We start from the raw sequence: 17,309 nt of genomic DNA on the forward strand, positions 1-17,309 counted from the left end.
TTGAAACAACTATCTTTTCATATTTAAAAATTCTAGTAATTTTCCTATTTCATTTTCCTTCACATTATTAACAATCACTTGTGGGCCTTGTGAAATTTCCAGACTGCACACTGGCTCAGAGCAGTTGTGTTCCAAACAGACAAACCAGTTGGGTTAGTGACAGAGGCTTTGAACCCACGGAGGCTGGCAGTCAAGAACAGTTGGACAGGGCTGCGTGCCACTCGGCCTTTTATCCAAGGATAATCCTAACCTTTGTGCATATGCCTGGCTTTAGCCGAGAGCTTCGTCCAAGAACATTATGGTCCCAACCCCTGCTGGCTTCGCTCTACCCCCAGAAGCCTCCCTGGCTGCAGTGGGGGAGGGGGCATAAAGCAGTTTCTGACACCCTAGACTTTCCTTGTTTGAGGAAGAAAGAGGGAAGAAGAGTAGGGGTTTGGGTTCAGGCCACTGTGGGTTTGTGTCCCAGGTCTAGCCCATGCTGTCTGGGATTATTAAGCTGCTCACAGCCTCAGTTTCCTCAAATATAAAATGGGAATGGACTCTGGCTGTCGTGAGGCACTGATAATGAGATGTGTACGTTCAGTGCCTGGCAGGCGGTGCTCCGTCAATGGCAGTTGCGTCTAAGGACAGTGTTGACAGGGGAGCACGCAGAGGACGGTGCGGGGCCTCGGGGCGGGCAGCCTGAATACCCACCGAGAGGCTGCCTGTGCTCCGCCTGCACTTCCCCCGTTTGGGGCGGTGGCAAGAACACAGACGCGGGACATGGAGAGGAATGAGACCAACCACGGAGTATGTGGCACCTTTTTATTTGATCAGTCTTTATTTTAAATGTGTGCTTTTGAAATAGCTTATTAAATATGACCTTTTCAAAATTCAATTCTCACAATATTTACAGTGAATTTTGTGCAAACATATTTTGACTGTGAGCTTTTGGCTTCCTTTTTCACGTAAATAATTTACAAATTTGTATTACAGCAAAAACCCAGCCACTTCATTTATTCCCTCTTAAGACTCTAGTTTTGTTTGACAGGTACTAAACTAGGATGAGGGGTTGCTAGCAAAGAGCTAATTTAAGCCCGGGAGAAATAACATATATTTATCAAAAAAGGTTATGTCAAGACCTTGCTTTTCAATTGAAAACACATGTCCCATAATGTTGTGGGACAGTATTTAAGCAACTAAATACATTTACAATGGTTATTGTGCCCTTTTTTTTTTTTTACATTCATCTCTTTTAACCAAATAAGCAAAACCAGAAAATCAAATTCTAAAGGACTTTGAAAGGTTATGTCAAGACCTTGCTTTTCAATTGAAAACACATGTCCCATAATGTTGTGGGACAGTATTTAAGCAACTAAATACATTTACAATGGTTTTTGTGCCCTTTTTTTTTTTTTACATTCATCTCTTTTAACCAAATAAGCAAAACAAGAAAATCAAATTCTAAAGGACTTCGGACTGTCTGGGAATGTCATAAAAGTGGTCAGACTTCAGTTACTAAGAAATGAAGGTCGTCAGACAGGCTGCTGGCTGACCCTCCCCTGCTGGCCACGGCTAGAGCTGATGTAGAAGGTCCCGCAGGTCCCACGCCATATGCTTCAGGATTCCACGCTGGGCACAGAAGACCATGAACCTGCGCCCCAGCCAAGATGGGTGAAACCCTGCCAGATAATTCTTCAGATGCAAAATGTACAGAGGGCGCTGACCCTGGAGAAGGACCCCTAGAGAGGGGTCGCCCCCTCTCTGGGTGGAGAATACGGCACCCAATATTGTTAAGTCAAGGCTCCTACAAAAGGCAATAAGTCATGATTTAGAAACAGAATTATGAAAAGAATACAGGTTAATGATTGTTCCTTTAATGTCTTGTAAATATAGCTTTAAATTTTCATTTTATATACTTGAGGTCTGAAAACAAGCCATGACTTTTTTTTTGGTTCCATGCCTTTTTTAAAAAACACAAATTAAATCCTGAATCATCCTAGTATGCAAGAGAGTATTTGGGACCAACATTTTACAGGTTTTCTACCTTCTCACTGAAGACTTTGATGGGAAATTAGAGTGATAGATTATTAGAAAATAAACTGAAAAAATTTTGTTTAGTCATCTGAGAATTGTTCCATGCATTTAATCATTTGCCCTCCCAATGGCAATGTTCCCTTATTACATAAAAGTGGTATAAAGATTTGTGCAACCCTCTGGACACATGGTTTTGTACACACTAGGCATCGCAATGCAATGATTCCTAATCTAAAACACACCTTAACCACAAAACATTTTTCCCATCGTAAGAATTACGGATGAAACACTCCACGCATTCACAAATGCGACAGAAGTCAGTGTGAAACAGTGGTGACCAGAGCTAGAGCTGTGGTTCTCAACTATCTGTTCCAAGTTCTCAAGTGAGCGGGTTACACCACATGGGTCTCCTCAGCCCGTGCCTCTTGCTAACCCACCCTATCTGTACTTCACTGGCTCCACGCTAGCACCCCCCACCCCCACCGCAGGATGGAGTCGGAGTGTGCCAGGAGCCAGGCGTGCTGAGGATGGAACGTGGGACAAGTGAGCAGCAAGGAGGGCTGGCCAGGGAAGTGGATCCCGATTCCCCAGGAAGTCAGGAACCATGAACTACTGTCAAAAGACACGGGCCGGGAACAAGAATACATAATGACTAAAAACATGGATCATATTGTTTCAGATCTTTCAGCGCCTTCAGAAATGTGTTTATCCAAGTGCAAATAGGTGACACTGTCTTATCCCTCTGGTCCCATGCCCAGCTCTTCTCTGTGAACTGAATCCTCTTTGAGGACTCAGTGATGCCCATCATTTGGGCTCTTCCTTGCTGGCTCACAGCGACTGAGGGCTCAGGTCTGCAAGCACACGGCCCTGCCGCCTGTCACCAAAAAAGGGTTAAAATCGCTGTTTTCAATGCCTAATACAATGGGTCTGATTTCTCATAAATAATCACAGACTTGATTAAAATGAATATATTATTCTAGGTTAATTCTTTTTCATTCAAATGTTTATATTCTATCTACCCCGAACAATGAATTGAGAAAAAACAGGCACCTCAAAAGCCTTGCCAAGAATGATTACTTTTTGAAATGACACTTTGTACAAACTGAACAAATGAGGAAGTGACTGTGGCAGGAAACGCTGAGACTTCAAGGGGCTGTTTTCTTCAAGTCTCGAATCTGTTTTATCAAGTAGTTCTTCTCGTCAGTGAACTGCTCGTCGTCCGTCCTTTCTTTTTGGAAGCTGCTCAGAAACTCAATGAGCTTGGGTTGATTTTTTAATAGAATCTCCACGATAGGCTGCGTTTTGTGAGGACTGGCCACAAACACCTGAAACATAAAGAGACAAACATAGAGGACAAAGAACGCACACCAGGGACGACGCGGATCCCACTTGTGTTTTACGTGGTACCTGTGTTAGCAGAACATAGAAAGCCTAGATCAAACTTCCTTATTGAGGAAAATCAGTAATTCCCCTTTCACATTTGTTTTCTATATATTCTATATACATATATTTAATATATTTAAAATTGTATAATTATATATTTTAAGTTACAATTAAATATATAATTACATATTGAATACAATATATTCGATATATATTTAATGTAATGTATTCAACGTATAATATATTTAATATATTCATCTGGCTCAAAATTCAAAAAGGACAAAGGTGAAAAGTCTCCCTCTTACCTTCCCTTCCTGGAGGTCACCAGTGTTACTGTTTTCTTATGTACATGGAGTTTTAACATTTACAATTGCCCAGGCCCCACCTCCCAGAGACTCCAGTTCAGCAGATCTGGGCTGGGAGTCTGGCATTCTGTATTTTGATAAAGCTCTTATGTGTGTTCCAGGTTGAAATCATAATACTGGACTAATAGCTCAGCTCTACTATAAAAGACAGCGACAACTATAATTATAGGACGCAATCACTCAAAACTATAATACTGATTGGCATGATGTTTTGCAATGGGCATACTTCCTAGTTAGATGCTATATGCTATATGTATGATTACAGGACCAGAATACCCACAAAAGTACTGACTCCCATATAGCTCTCTGGTTGCATGTTCTGTGCTCCTGACTCTAAAGGGGCTGAGTGTTGCACCACCAGCCCCTCTGCCCACAGCCTCCACATTCTGTACCTCAACAGTGCACGACTCTACTCTGAACATACTAGGAAGAAGGATCGGTTATGGAACAGTGGGGGCTACAAAGTTGAGCCCTAAAGGTTCCCCCAACTCAGCAAATATGGGGATGGAGAAAACTACAAAAGGATGTTAGGAACCTATAAGGAAGAAATAAGAGGCTGCAGAAGTTCAAAAGAGATGGAGATTATATTAGATTCTGCTTTTGGAACAGAAGGGCTCATGGTGCAGGTGACAAGAGAGCTAGTCTATGAATCAGATTTTCTATTTCTTCTTGAGTCAGTTTGGTAGTTTGTGTGTTCCTAAGGATTTGCCCATTTCATCAGTAATTCCCCTTTCACATTTGTTATAGGTTATCTAATTTGTTGATGAATAATAATTCATAGTGTTCTCTTATAATCTTTAAAAATTTTTTCTATAAGGAGAATGAATCAGTAATCAAAAACCTCTCAACAAAGAAAAGCCTAGGGCCAGATGACTCCACTGGTAAATTCTGCAAACTTTTAAAGAATTAACACCAACTACTTCAATTCTTCCAAAATATAAAAACTCATAAGAGTTATAGTGTTACCTAGATATCAAAGCCAGACAAAGATATCACAAGAAAACTACAGATCAATTTCCTTTATGAATAAAGATGCAAAAATCCTCAACGAAATTCAAGCAAACTAAGTCCAGCATCATATTAAAAGGATTATATGCCATGGCCAGGTAGGATTTATTCCAGAAACACAAGGGTGACTCAACATAATAAAATCAATGTACTACACCACATGTACTGGGGTGAACTGTGTCCCTTCGAAGGACGCATGTCCAAGTCCTAACCCTCGGTACTTACGAATGGGACCTCATTTGGAAATAGGGATGCGATCAAATTAAGATGAGGTCATACTGGGCTAGGATGCGCCCTAATCCAATGACTAGTATCCTTATTAGAAGAGAGATATTTGGGACACAGAGACACACAGGGATACACAGAGGAACATGCCATGTGGAGACGGAGACAGAGATTGGAGTTATGCAGCTATAAAGCCAGGAATGGATTGCTGGCAACCAGCAGAAGCCAGGAGAGGCACAGAACGGATTCTCCCTAAAAGCCTCCAAAAGGAACCAATCCTGCTGACACCTTGATCTTGGACTTCTGGTCTCAAAACTTTGAGAAAATAACTTTCCATTGTTTTAAGCCACTCGGTCTATGGTACTTTGCTATAGCGGCCCCAGGAAACCAACGCACCACATTAGTACAGTGAAAGAAACTGCACAATCATTTCACTTGATGCAGAAAAATTACTTGACAAAATCCAACACCTTTTCATGATAAAAAAAGAAAAACTCAACATGGGATAACTCGATATCCAAATGCAAAAGAATAAAGTTGAGCCCTAACCTCATACCATAAATAAAAATTAACTCAAAATTGGTCAAAGACCTCAATATAAGAGCTAAGAAAACTTTTAGAGGAAAATATAGGGGTGCAACTTCATGACCTTGGACTTGGCAATGTTTTTTAGCTATGACCAAAAGCAAAATCCACTAAAGAAAAAATAGATAAACTAAACATCAAAGGTCAAAACTTTTGTGTATTACTGCTGGATTCTAAAGGGTCTTTGCAGTCATCAGAAGGTTAAATGATGTGAGGTCTCAACCTGGAGTTCAGACTATATCAAATCCATAGACAAATCAATGGTGCTGCACTGTATATGGCTACTCAGTTCAATGAAAGACTGCATTTCCGTTATTCTGCATAAGAGAGAGTGTTTACATATCACTGTAATAAGGGAGAGAGGGCGACTGCTGCTGGCAGACACATAGCTAATGAGTTGCTCAGGAATAAATCTGTCTGGATTAATTCCCCAGGGAAGTGGCAGGGTGCCATTTCTGTACCAATAGGTGAGTGTAGTTTGTTTGTTGAACACTGTACTCAAGAACATATGATTCTTGATTTTACAAATTAAAACATACCGTTATCTCTTTAAAAAAACAACACACAACTTTTGTGTGTCAAAGGACACTATCAAGAGAGTAAAAAGACAACACACAGAATGGGAGAAAATATTAATAAACCATAAATATGATAGGTGTCTATAATCCAGAATACATAAAGAACTCCTATAACTCAAAAACAAAAATACAAACAACCCTTTTAAAAAGGAGGTAAAGGTATCTTCAGATTGCTTGGTGGTTCAAGCAAGGTGGTCCTGGGAAGGGCACAGGCTGTGGCTAAACTTGGTTTGCAGCGGGGCCCTTCCCAGGATGCCCCAGGGCTGGCACACCTAGTGGCCAGCTTTAGAGCTGGAGCTCCCTAAAGGGCTGCATCTGAGAACCACACACTCAAAGGGCAGACTGGACAGGTATCAGAGTTTTGCTAAAGCAAATCCTGCTCTGTAGGGTCAGTCCCTCACTGGTTAGTCCTTACAACCTATAGGTCCAAGGATCAGTCCATCACACTTATGTGCAAACAGCAACCAAGGTTCAACCACAACAGGAGGGCACACACAACCCATACACGGGACATACTTGGAGCACCTGGCTCAGGTGATCAGTAGAGACTGTGCCGCTGGGCCTCACAGCATGCTTACTATATAATGCCACTCTACTAAGACCAGGAGACAGCAGCCCTATCTATTACATAGAAACAAACACAGGGGGGCAGCCAAAATGGAGAGACAAAGAATCATGTCCCAAATGAAAGAACAGAACAAATCTCCAGAAAAAGAAATAAACAAAATGGAAACAAGCAATCTACCAGATGCAAAGTCCAAAATACTATTTATAAGAATGCTCAATGAACTTAAAGTAGATAAACTCTGAAAACTTTAACAAAGAAATAGAAAACATAAAAACAGAGCTAGAAAATATAAAAAAGAACCAGTTGGAAATGAAGAATACAAAACTGAAATGAAGAATATCTTAAGAGGAATCAAAAATAGATTAGATGACACAGAAGATCAAATCAGCAATTTGGAAGACAAGATAGCAGAAAACACTCAATCTGAACAGCAACAAGAAAAAAGAAATGAGGATAGTTTAAGGGGTCTCTGGGGCAACATTAAACATACCAACATTCACACCCAGAAGAAGAGGGTGAGCAGGAAATTGAAAACTTATTTGAATAAATAACGACAGAAAACTTCCCTAACCTGGTGAAGGAAATAGACATACAAGCCCAGGAAGTGCAGAGTTCCAAACAAGATCAACCCAAAGAGGCCCACACCAAGACACATCATCATTAAAATGCCAAAGGTTAAAGACAAAGAGGGAATCTTAAAAGCAGCAAGAGGAAAGCAATTACTTACCAACAAGGGAGCATCCATAAGACTGGCAGCTGATTTATCAACAGAAATCTTACAAGCCAGATGGCATTGGCATGAAATATTCAAATTGATGAAAAAGCAAGGACCTACAACCAAGATTACTCTACCCAGCAAAGCTATTATTTAGAATTGAAGGACAGAAAAAGAGCCTCCCAGACAAGAAGCTAAAGGAGTTCATCACCACCAAACCAATATTGCAAGAAATATTAGAGGGACTTCTTTAAGAAGAAGGAAAAAATTTTTAAAAATATGAATAGTAAAATGGAAATAACTACATATCTATTAATTACTTCAAATGAAAAAGGATTAAATGCTCCAACGAAAAGATAGTATAAGAAATGGATAAGAAAACAAGACCTTTACATATCTATCTACAAGAGACTCACACCAGATCAAAAGACACACAGACTGAAAGTAAAGGAATGGAAAAAGATATTTCACAAAAATGGAAATTAAAAAAATCTAGGATAGTAATACTTGCATGAGACAAAATGACTTTAAAACAAAGGCTATAACAAGAGACAAAGAAAGACCCAGTAATCCCACTTCTGAGTATTTATCCAAAGAAACCCCAAATACTATTTTGAAAGGACATGTTCATCTACAATAGCCAAGATATGGAGGCAACCTGGGTGTCCATTAGTGGATGAATAGATAAAAAAAGGTGATACATACATACAATGGAATATTACTCAGCCATAAAAAAGAATGAAATCTTGCCATCTGCAGCAATATGGATGGACCTAGAGGGTATTGTGCTGAGTGGAGTAAGTCACACGTAGAAAGACAAATGTCATATGATTTCACTTACAAGTGGAATCTAAAGAACAAAATAAACAAAGACACAAAACAGAAACAAACTCATAGGTACAGAGAACATTTTGATGGCTGCCAGATGGGAGGGGGTTTCAGGGGTAGGTGAAAACAGGGAAGGGATTAAGAAGTACAGATTGGTAGTTACAAAATAGTCATGTAGATGTAAAGTATAGCATAAGGAATATAGTCAATAATATAATAACTATGTATGGTGTCAGATGGGTGCTAGATTTAATGGAGCGATCATAAGTTATATAAATGTCTAATCACTATGTTGTACACCTGAAACTAATATAATATCAATTTGCCAATTGTATGCCAACTGTGTTTGAAAAATAAAAAATTATTTAAAAAATAAAATATAAAGGGGCAAAGGATTTAAGTAGACATCTTACTGAAGAAAGATACACGAATGGCCAATAAGCACATGAAAAAATGCTCAACATCACTAGTCATTAGTGAAATGCAAATCAAAACCATGAGATATCACTTCAAATCCACTAGGCCAGCTACAATTTTAAATAATGATAATAACAAATGTTGGTGAGGAAAGGGAGAAATTGGAACCCTGAACATTGTTGGCGGGAATGTTGGCGGCAGCGGGGAAGATACTGTTTGGCAGTATCTCAGTAAGTTACTAAATTACCATAAGACTGAGCAACTCCATTCCCAGGTACACATCAAATGAATTGAAGACATTTGTTCAAACGAAAACTTGTACATGAATGTTCATAGCAGCACTATTCTCGATAAACAAAAATCCATCAACTGATGAATGGGCAAACAAATTATGATATAGCCACACAATGGAATAGTATTTGGCCATAAAAAGGAATGAAGTACTGATGCTACGACATAGATGAACTTTGAAAACATTATGCTAATGAAAGAAACCAGGCACACGAGACCATATATTTTGTATAATTCCATTTATATAAAATATCTAGAACAGGCCAATCCACAGACTGAAGAGAGATTAGTGGTTGCCAGGGGCTGAGGGTAAGGAAAAATGAATAATTGTTTAAGGCGTTCAGGGTTTCCTGTGGGGTGATGAAAATGTTCTAACTAGATAGTGGTGATAGTTGTATAACTCTGTAAATATACTAAATGTCACTGAATTGTACACTTTAAAATAGTAAATTTTGGGTTATTCATTTTACTACAATAAACTAAAACTGTCACTTATAAAAAAAAAGTGCCCAGGCTCATTACACAGAAGACCTGATGTTCACATGACGCCTGTCAGTGTGTTAGGAAATCATATCCTGGAGCCAGATGCATGGCTCCTGTTACCATTTGTTTACAAGGAAGTTGCTGTGAAGTTTTAGCTAGAAATTGTCTGGCATTTTGTGGTAACTACATAAATAACTCATAACAGTCTTTCTAAAAAAAAAAAAAAGATTAAACACATTGGACAAACTAAGCTTCTCTGTTTCAATCCAAAATAAATGTAAAATGTAGTGGAATTTGCAGTCAGGCATTGTTGGATCAACTCCATTGAATCCATACTGTACAATAAACCTAATAAATGTTAAATTCATTTGCAAGATTAAAATTTTTCTTATTTTTATTTTTCATGGCTCCTGAACTCTGCTGCCTCGAAAGGCAGTTGCTGCTTAGAGGCAGCTAAAGCAATGTCGCATGACCTCTGTTGGGCGCCAGGCACTGAAGGTCAAGGCTCGAGATGCGCCACTCCCTAAGGAATGGGCTTCCAGGCCAAGTTGTGCAGAACCAAATCTTTTGATTATTACGTCCAGCGTAGAGAGTTTCTTGGTTCTCTCTCTGCTGTATTCATTTTTAAAATACTTTTTTCAAACCACCCAAACAAATCACAAAAATAAAACAACTTGGCTTTCCTTTTTAGAATTCAGTTTTATCATCTGCATCCCTTACTTTATACAACATGTCTCAGAAACGTGACTTATGGAGAAAGGAAAACTAAGAATATTTTGCTCTCTGTTTTAAGCCTGACTGTTTTTTATGAAAGATAAAAAATGTATATCTTACACACACATACTCAGTCATTTCATTCACGTTCCATTTTGCCAAGAGGGTTTGCACTAGGCCCAGTATCAGAAGGCCAGTCTCCAGCTTCGCTAACCTGATGGTCTGTGAGGCATGCTGAACGCCTGGACTGCTTTGTACACGGATTTGAAAGTGGGGCTCCTGTTATAGCGACATGGAAGTTACTCAGTACAAAATTCCATTTCGTGCAAGTGTAAAATAAGACCTTTATATTCTAAAGGTTCACCATCCCAAATGCACACAAATATGAATGATACAATATTTAGAATATTCTGACACTATTTAAAAGTAGTTATTAAAACACGAAGTTGATATAAACACTTTTCACTGTATTGTTAAAAATTTTTAGAAAAATTATTATTAAATCAGCTCACAGCTGGTTCCTAAATTTACTTGGTCTCAATCGCTTATCCATTAGTAGACTTAGATTTGGTACACTGTGACTGAAGTAGCTGGCTTGCTAAAAAAATGGGTCCATAAGGAAGTGGGCAACTTATGGTTAGGCATTCACCAAATTAATGTGTAATTCTACATTTTCTTCCATAAGATCACTGGAAATTATTATCAACTAGGATGTTTCTGGTTCCACATACTTTTTTTTTTTTTTAGGTGAATTGTCAAGTTGGCCTTTGAATTTTGGAATAAGGGAGGGTGGAGCTTCTTGTTTTCATGGCAATGGCTATTGTGGCCAACTGCTAGGCTCTGAGCGACAGAGTAATACACTTAGGACAGATTCTGGCATTGGATGTCCCCAAGTTCCAGCAGCTCTGAGGAGGTAGCCAAAGGCGCAGACTGCCCCACCCCCTACATGGTTTGGTGGAAGTGGCAACTTGTCCTCTGCTATTAGGAGGTTAACAGGGAAGGGAAAAGGAGATCAGGCCACAGCTGATTCCTACATTCACCTAGGCACATCTCTGGGAGAGCCAGGATGACAGAGACAAAAGTCCTCTGAACCTAGTATCTTAGAATTAGACCTTAGACTTTAATGTTACTCATTTTGCAAGTGAGGAAATAGATCCAGACGGATTCGCCCAAAGTCACTGCTGGCAACCGAGCCAGAACAAAGGCCCAGGTCCCCTGATTTCTGTTCAGTTCTTTCCCACCACAGCACCCTGGCTCATCAATAGAAGAAAGCACGTGAAACAGCATCTCATTCCAGTCCTTGACCTTATCAGCAAGCTAACGAGAATGAGACACTAATGATCTGGTGGCAAAGACATTTTCAGTAACGTGTTCCACATTTTCTGCACCTTATAGAAGGTGCTTTGGTGGGGGGGAACTATTAATAAAGAACTGTGGGAAAAAAAACCCTACGATTTGGCTGTTACTTTTTCTAAATCACAAAAAATTATTTTTGGCAAGTAAACAATTCAGTTTGTACTTCAGTGGAAGAAACATAGTTGGGGAACAGTTTATACACACGTACAAGTAAACAAGTGGTCAGCTATTTTTAAATGTACCTACTCTGTCCAATGATTAGATGATCCAAATTTTGATCTTCTCAGGGGACAGAAGCAGGTTATTTCTATTTTCCACCTACTGAATCTTTCTATAATATTGTATTTTGAACAAAATCATATAAAGCTTATTCTCATCTAGGATAAATATTTAAATTCTATGGGATCTGAATGACATGACACACAGCCCTCTATAATTTCATCAGTCAAAAGGGTCTTGAGAGGATCTATCATTTTATACTACATAGGCATTTTCTAGTCCTAGAGCAGTCTATTTTTGCTTCATCCAATTGGTGTTTATTTTTTGTGAAATAATTCTAACACAGAGAAGAGTACAAGAATAACATATCAGACTTCATGTTTCCAGCATCGGCTCTATCAAAATTTAACATTTTTGCCATACCTGCCTTAAGATTTTTTTAAATAAAATACTACAGATGTAATTAGAGGCTATTGGACACTTCTTCCTAATACCATTCTCTTCCCTACCCCTCCCTTGAGGTGACTGCTATCCCGAATTAAGTATCTATCATTCCTATGCAGGTTTTTAGACTAAACTGCATATATAAATCCACATATAGTGTTGTTTTTGCAGGTTTTCAAACTTTAAATAAATAACATCCTTTTAATGTTTGTTTATCCCACTCCGTGTCTCTGAGATTAGCCACATTGATTCATATAACTCTATTAATTTTACTCCATTAATATATGCAATTGTATGACTATATTACAATTTTTATTCCTCCAGTTTTCTTATGATGTCCATTTATGTTCTTCTCTCATTGTACACCATTATAAATAACGTTGCAAAATGTATTTTTGTACATGATTCCCTATGCACATGTGCAAGAAATTACCTAGAATGAGATTGCAGGGTTGAAGGGTATGCTTTCAATTCTCTATTTTGTTAAATTGCTCTCCAAAGTGGTTGTACCAATTTACAGTGTATGAGAGTTCCACAGCCCTCCAACCTTACCAAAATTTGATATTGTCAGACTTACACATTTTGCCAATATGAAGAATGTGAGGAGATATCTCATTGATATTTTAGTGGCCATTTCCATGATTACTAGTATGATCAGCATCTTCACCTACTTATTGGTCAGTCAGGTTTCCTCATCTGTAAATTACTAACTTGTATCCTTTGCCTATTTTTCTATTGAATTGTTTGTCTTTTTCTTAATGATTTGTAAGTTATATGTGTCATATTCTATCCTGTCTTTCCCTTTGCTTATAATGTCTTTTTTGAGCAGAAGTTTTAAATTTTAATGTGGTCAAATTTATAAATGTTTTTATTATGTTTTACGATTTTTATTTTTTAAAGAAATTCTTCCTATTTCAACATCATAAAGACAATCTCCTATTTTCTCTTCTAAAAGTTAAAAAATTTTGTTTTTCAAGTATAGATCTTTACCTAGAATTTACTTCTGAGAACAGTGGAGGATAGGGTTTTCTGTATGGATAATCCTTTACTTTAGAACCATTTATTGAATAGTTAACCCTTTCTTCACTGATTGATTTATAATCTCCCCACTTTCAAATACCAAGTTTCATATTTGCGAAGGTTTATTTCTGGGCCATCTACTCTATTTCGTTGTTCTATTTATCTATCTTGGTGCCAATACAATATGGCTTTTATTTATTACAAATCCATAATAAGTTTTAATATCTAGTAGGGAGGTTTCCCCTACCTGTTCGTCTTCAAAATTGCCATAGATAATTCAAGGCCATTGCTTTGCCATACAAATCTTAGAACTAGCTTGTCCAGATCCAGGAAAAGTCCTGTCGGAATTCTGAATGTAAGGAAATTGAATTTATAAATTAATTTGGTATTTGAACTGCTTTAGTTTTTGGAAAATAAAGATTTGGTGGCTGAAAGATAGACTAAAATTTTTTTACCTTTCAAAGCGACAGTTACGTTATCTTATAAAGTGCCATGTCTCCATTTATAGACTTATAATTAAATTACTGAATATATGTTACAAAAACTAAAAAAAGCCTGGAACCCTCTAAACCCTTAATTCTACTCTAGATACCTATCCCTCCAAAATAATCCTAAATATGTAAAAAAAATAGCTGGATACATAAAATGGTCCATTATAATATTACTCAGAGTAGGAAAAAATGGAAATAACCTAAATATTAATGACAGGAATATTTAAGTAAACTAGAGTAAATATACCCAGTGATAAACTACGATGCCAATAAAATTATGATGGTTCTAAAAATGACACATAACAACAATGAATTAGTATTCGATCATGGTATAGCATTAAGTGATAAAATCAGGATATCAATTTTGTATCCAATGTGAACACAGTTGTAGAAAAAAAACCTTCAAACATGTGTACAGGAAAATAAAATGTACTAAAATCTTCACAATATTTAGGTTAGGAGTATGAGATTACAGATTAGTTCTCTCCTACCTACCCTACTTAAAAAAAAAAAATCTATTGCCTAAAGTTTCTAGGAGGCAATTTTGTTACTCTTGTATCAAAGAAAATATATCAGAAAGAAAAAGCAGGTATTATAGGGGCTAGTTTTCTTCTACAGCAAAATGCATTCACAAAAATATTTCTGAATAAGTAATAAAAGTGAGTAGCACCCAAGCGTTTCTTCACCGCTTTATTTAACATTCAAAGAAACACTTAAGGCAGAAAGCAAAGCATTCAAATTCTGATGCTTGGGGTTTGGGTTCTAACTCAATCACTGATTATTTTTGTTACTTTTGGGAAACAGTATCCACCTATTTTCTTGGTGAAAAAAAAAATTAGATATGGATTAGTTAGCATTCAGTAAAATAACTCTAAACTTTCATCTAAGTTATACAAAACCAAAAGACTGCCTATTTAATTTTTTTCTCAAATATAAAGGAGAGTAAAAAGTAGAGAGTTTGCCATTTGGAACTGAAAAACAAATGCTCATGTTATTTCTGCAGAATGCACTTTACCTTAAAGACATGGAAGGCTTCAAACTGAATGTTGGGACTTTTATCTCGAAGCAGGTTCATCATCAGTTTGAGGTTCTCTGGCTTGCTGATGTACTTTGTCATAATGGCAAAGTTATGTCGGTCCAGGATCAGTTCACCTAGCAGCTATAGAAAACACACACACACACAAAATCAAAGCTATAATCTGTTTCAGAGCCATCTTATTCAAAATATATCTCACTTCTCCCTGAAAAACAAAATATAAATGTGAGTTAAGAATGCTGACATGAGAAAATTAAAAAAAAAAAAATGTTGACATGAAAAAAATTGAGAGTCCTTTAGTGTATCTTAAAGCACAGGCATGAAAGCAGTAGATATTATCAAGTTATTTTAAGCTTTTCACACAGTTTTGCTAAAGTCCATGCTTAATGCATTTCTGAATCTTTTTAAAGCCAATCATTGCTGCAGCTTTAAAAAGCTCTCTCTCATCAAGAGCTAGCCAGAAATAAATTTATTATTTTCATTGCTTATTTTAATTACCTTGCTTTCCAGTAATGTATTACTCCTTAGGGAGTGAGGCAGGAGAAGAATAACAAAATTGACTCTACAGTGACATCTCTCTTTCCTAAATAAATGTACTCTCGTAGCTTACTGGAAATAAATGGTTATTATCTTTTACCTAATGTTTATTACAAAACTTGATATACAGCCAGAAAAAAAAACATTGACCCTGAATCCATATGAAGTTTAACACACACAGCAAGTTTTTATAAAAAAGCAAAACATTTTCTGATGACAAATAGTTTCCAAAATGCAGGATTACTCCATGTTATGAACTGAATGTTTGTGTCCCCCCAAAATCTGTATGTTGAAATCTTAGTCCCCAGTACGATGGTATTAGGAGGTGGGCCTTTGGGAGGTTAGGATACAGGGTGGGGGCGCATGAATGGACTGATGCTCTTATAAAAGAGACTCCAGAGCTCTCTCACAGCTGACACCTTGGTCCTGGATTTCTCAGTCTCCAGAACTACAAGAAATAAATATTTGTTGTTTAAGCCCCTCAGTCTATGGTATTATTGTTATAACAGCCAGGACAGACTAAGACATTTTAACACAAAATAAAAATACCCAAAGTGAGAAGAGTTGAAGAACCTGTGGCAGCGCAGCTGAATGTACTACTGCTCCACCTTATAAGCTTTTACTGTCATGGCAGGGGTAGCAATTCCTAAAGCTTCAGCAACCAGGTAGTGGACATGTACCCTTAACATAATTCTATATGTGATATAGTTACTTTCCAATTATCCTACTTACTGGAATTTTTCTGGATGCCCCCAGATAGTAATACATTGTATAGGTGGTTATAAAAGTTCTAGATGGGAGGAGAAAGCGCATGAAACTGAGAGCTAGCTGAATCTAGCAACAGAATCTCACAGGCGTGGGTGTATACATGTGTTGTGTGTGTCTGGCTGTCTGGCTGCCAGAAAATGACAACCTTGCTTGTGATGCATCTTTTGTCTATTTAACAAATAAGAAGTACACATCTTAAAGTTATGTTTGTGCACAAAAATAACATTAAAAATGATGACCACTGTTGAATGTTAGCTGGTCTCCACTTCATCTCGTACATATGGAACAGCAATTGTGTAAACTGTTGATCTTCATCTTCCTTAAACTCTCTGCAGCATCCAAAGCTAATAGAACACTCTTCTGGAAACTTCCTTTGCTCTTGGTTTCAAGGCCACGGCACTGTTCTGGTTTTTTACCCCTTGCAGCCTTGCTCCTTTGCTGCCTCTGTTCCTGACTCCCCTTCCTTCGGCACCACGTATGCAGAAACTTTCCAAGCTGTGAACTTGAATCGTTTATCTTCTATCAGTCTCATCTAGGTTCATGGATTCAGATATAACGTCTGGAAAGATGTCTCTGAAATCTACATTTCTAGTCTCGGTTTCTTTCCTAAACTCCATACCCATACTTCTAACTGCCCACCAAGCAGCCCCAGCAGAACTCTCTGGTGGCCCATCATCACACTCAACGTCTCTAAAACCAGTTCCCTTTTTCCTCCTGGCTAATGACATCAGGATGTGCCAGTTCCCCAGGGAGGAGTTGGAATCTTCCTCAGCTCCTTTCTTTCCTTTGCTTCTCACATCAAATCTACATCTGAGATCTGCCAACTTTTTGTTTTTAAAGGTCTCAAACCTCTTTCATCCCACTACCCTCATTCAAACCCTCACTGCCTTTCCTCTGAGCGACTGCAGCAGCATGCAAATGGTCTCTTCTGCAATCCTCACCAATCCAAGCCATTCTGCACACTCTGTCAAATGAATCTTCCTGAAGGTCAGCCCTACTACTATTACTAATTCCACTTAAAAAGTGAATGAATAAACAAACAAATGTCTAGGTTCCTTTGGATGGCATTCTAAGTCCTCAGTGGTCTTCCTTTCCTCAGCTCGCTTGCTCAGTCTTCCTCATTCTCCTGGCTCTGTGGCTTTATTCCCTTGCTCCAGTTCCATCCCCGTCCCCAGTTTTATTTAAATATAATTGACAAAATTGTATATTTTTAAAACATACACCATGATGATTTGATATACATATACACTGTGAAATATTTA

At 37.9% G+C, this 17,309-nt stretch overlaps 1 protein-coding gene across 2 annotated transcripts in view; it reads right to left on the reverse strand.

Annotated features, from left to right (window-relative positions):
* Positions 1-790: 790 nt before the first annotated feature.
* The window catches only part of CAB39L (calcium binding protein 39 like), a 74,099-nt gene continuing 57,580 nt past the window's right edge, over positions 791-17,309 (reverse strand). The window contains exons 8-10 of one of the 2 annotated variants that reach the window (XR_003047610.1): positions 14,722-14,865; positions 1,298-3,341; positions 791-1,121 (exon numbers count right to left, since the gene is read on the reverse strand). Coding sequence is in view for 1 of the 2 variants with exons in the window: in XM_006916451.3 (XP_006916513.1) it covers positions 3,162-3,341; positions 14,722-14,865 (324 nt within the window). In the remaining variant the exon portion in view is untranslated. Of the gene's footprint in view, positions 3,342-14,721; positions 14,866-17,309 lie in introns of both variants that reach the window. The other variant, XM_006916451.3, reaches the window with a different exon arrangement.

The sequence above is a fragment of the Pteropus alecto genome, unplaced genomic scaffold (genome assembly GCF_000325575.1).
Source record: "Pteropus alecto unplaced genomic scaffold, ASM32557v1 scaffold24, whole genome shotgun sequence".
Taxonomy (NCBI): domain Eukaryota; kingdom Metazoa; phylum Chordata; class Mammalia; order Chiroptera; family Pteropodidae; genus Pteropus; species Pteropus alecto.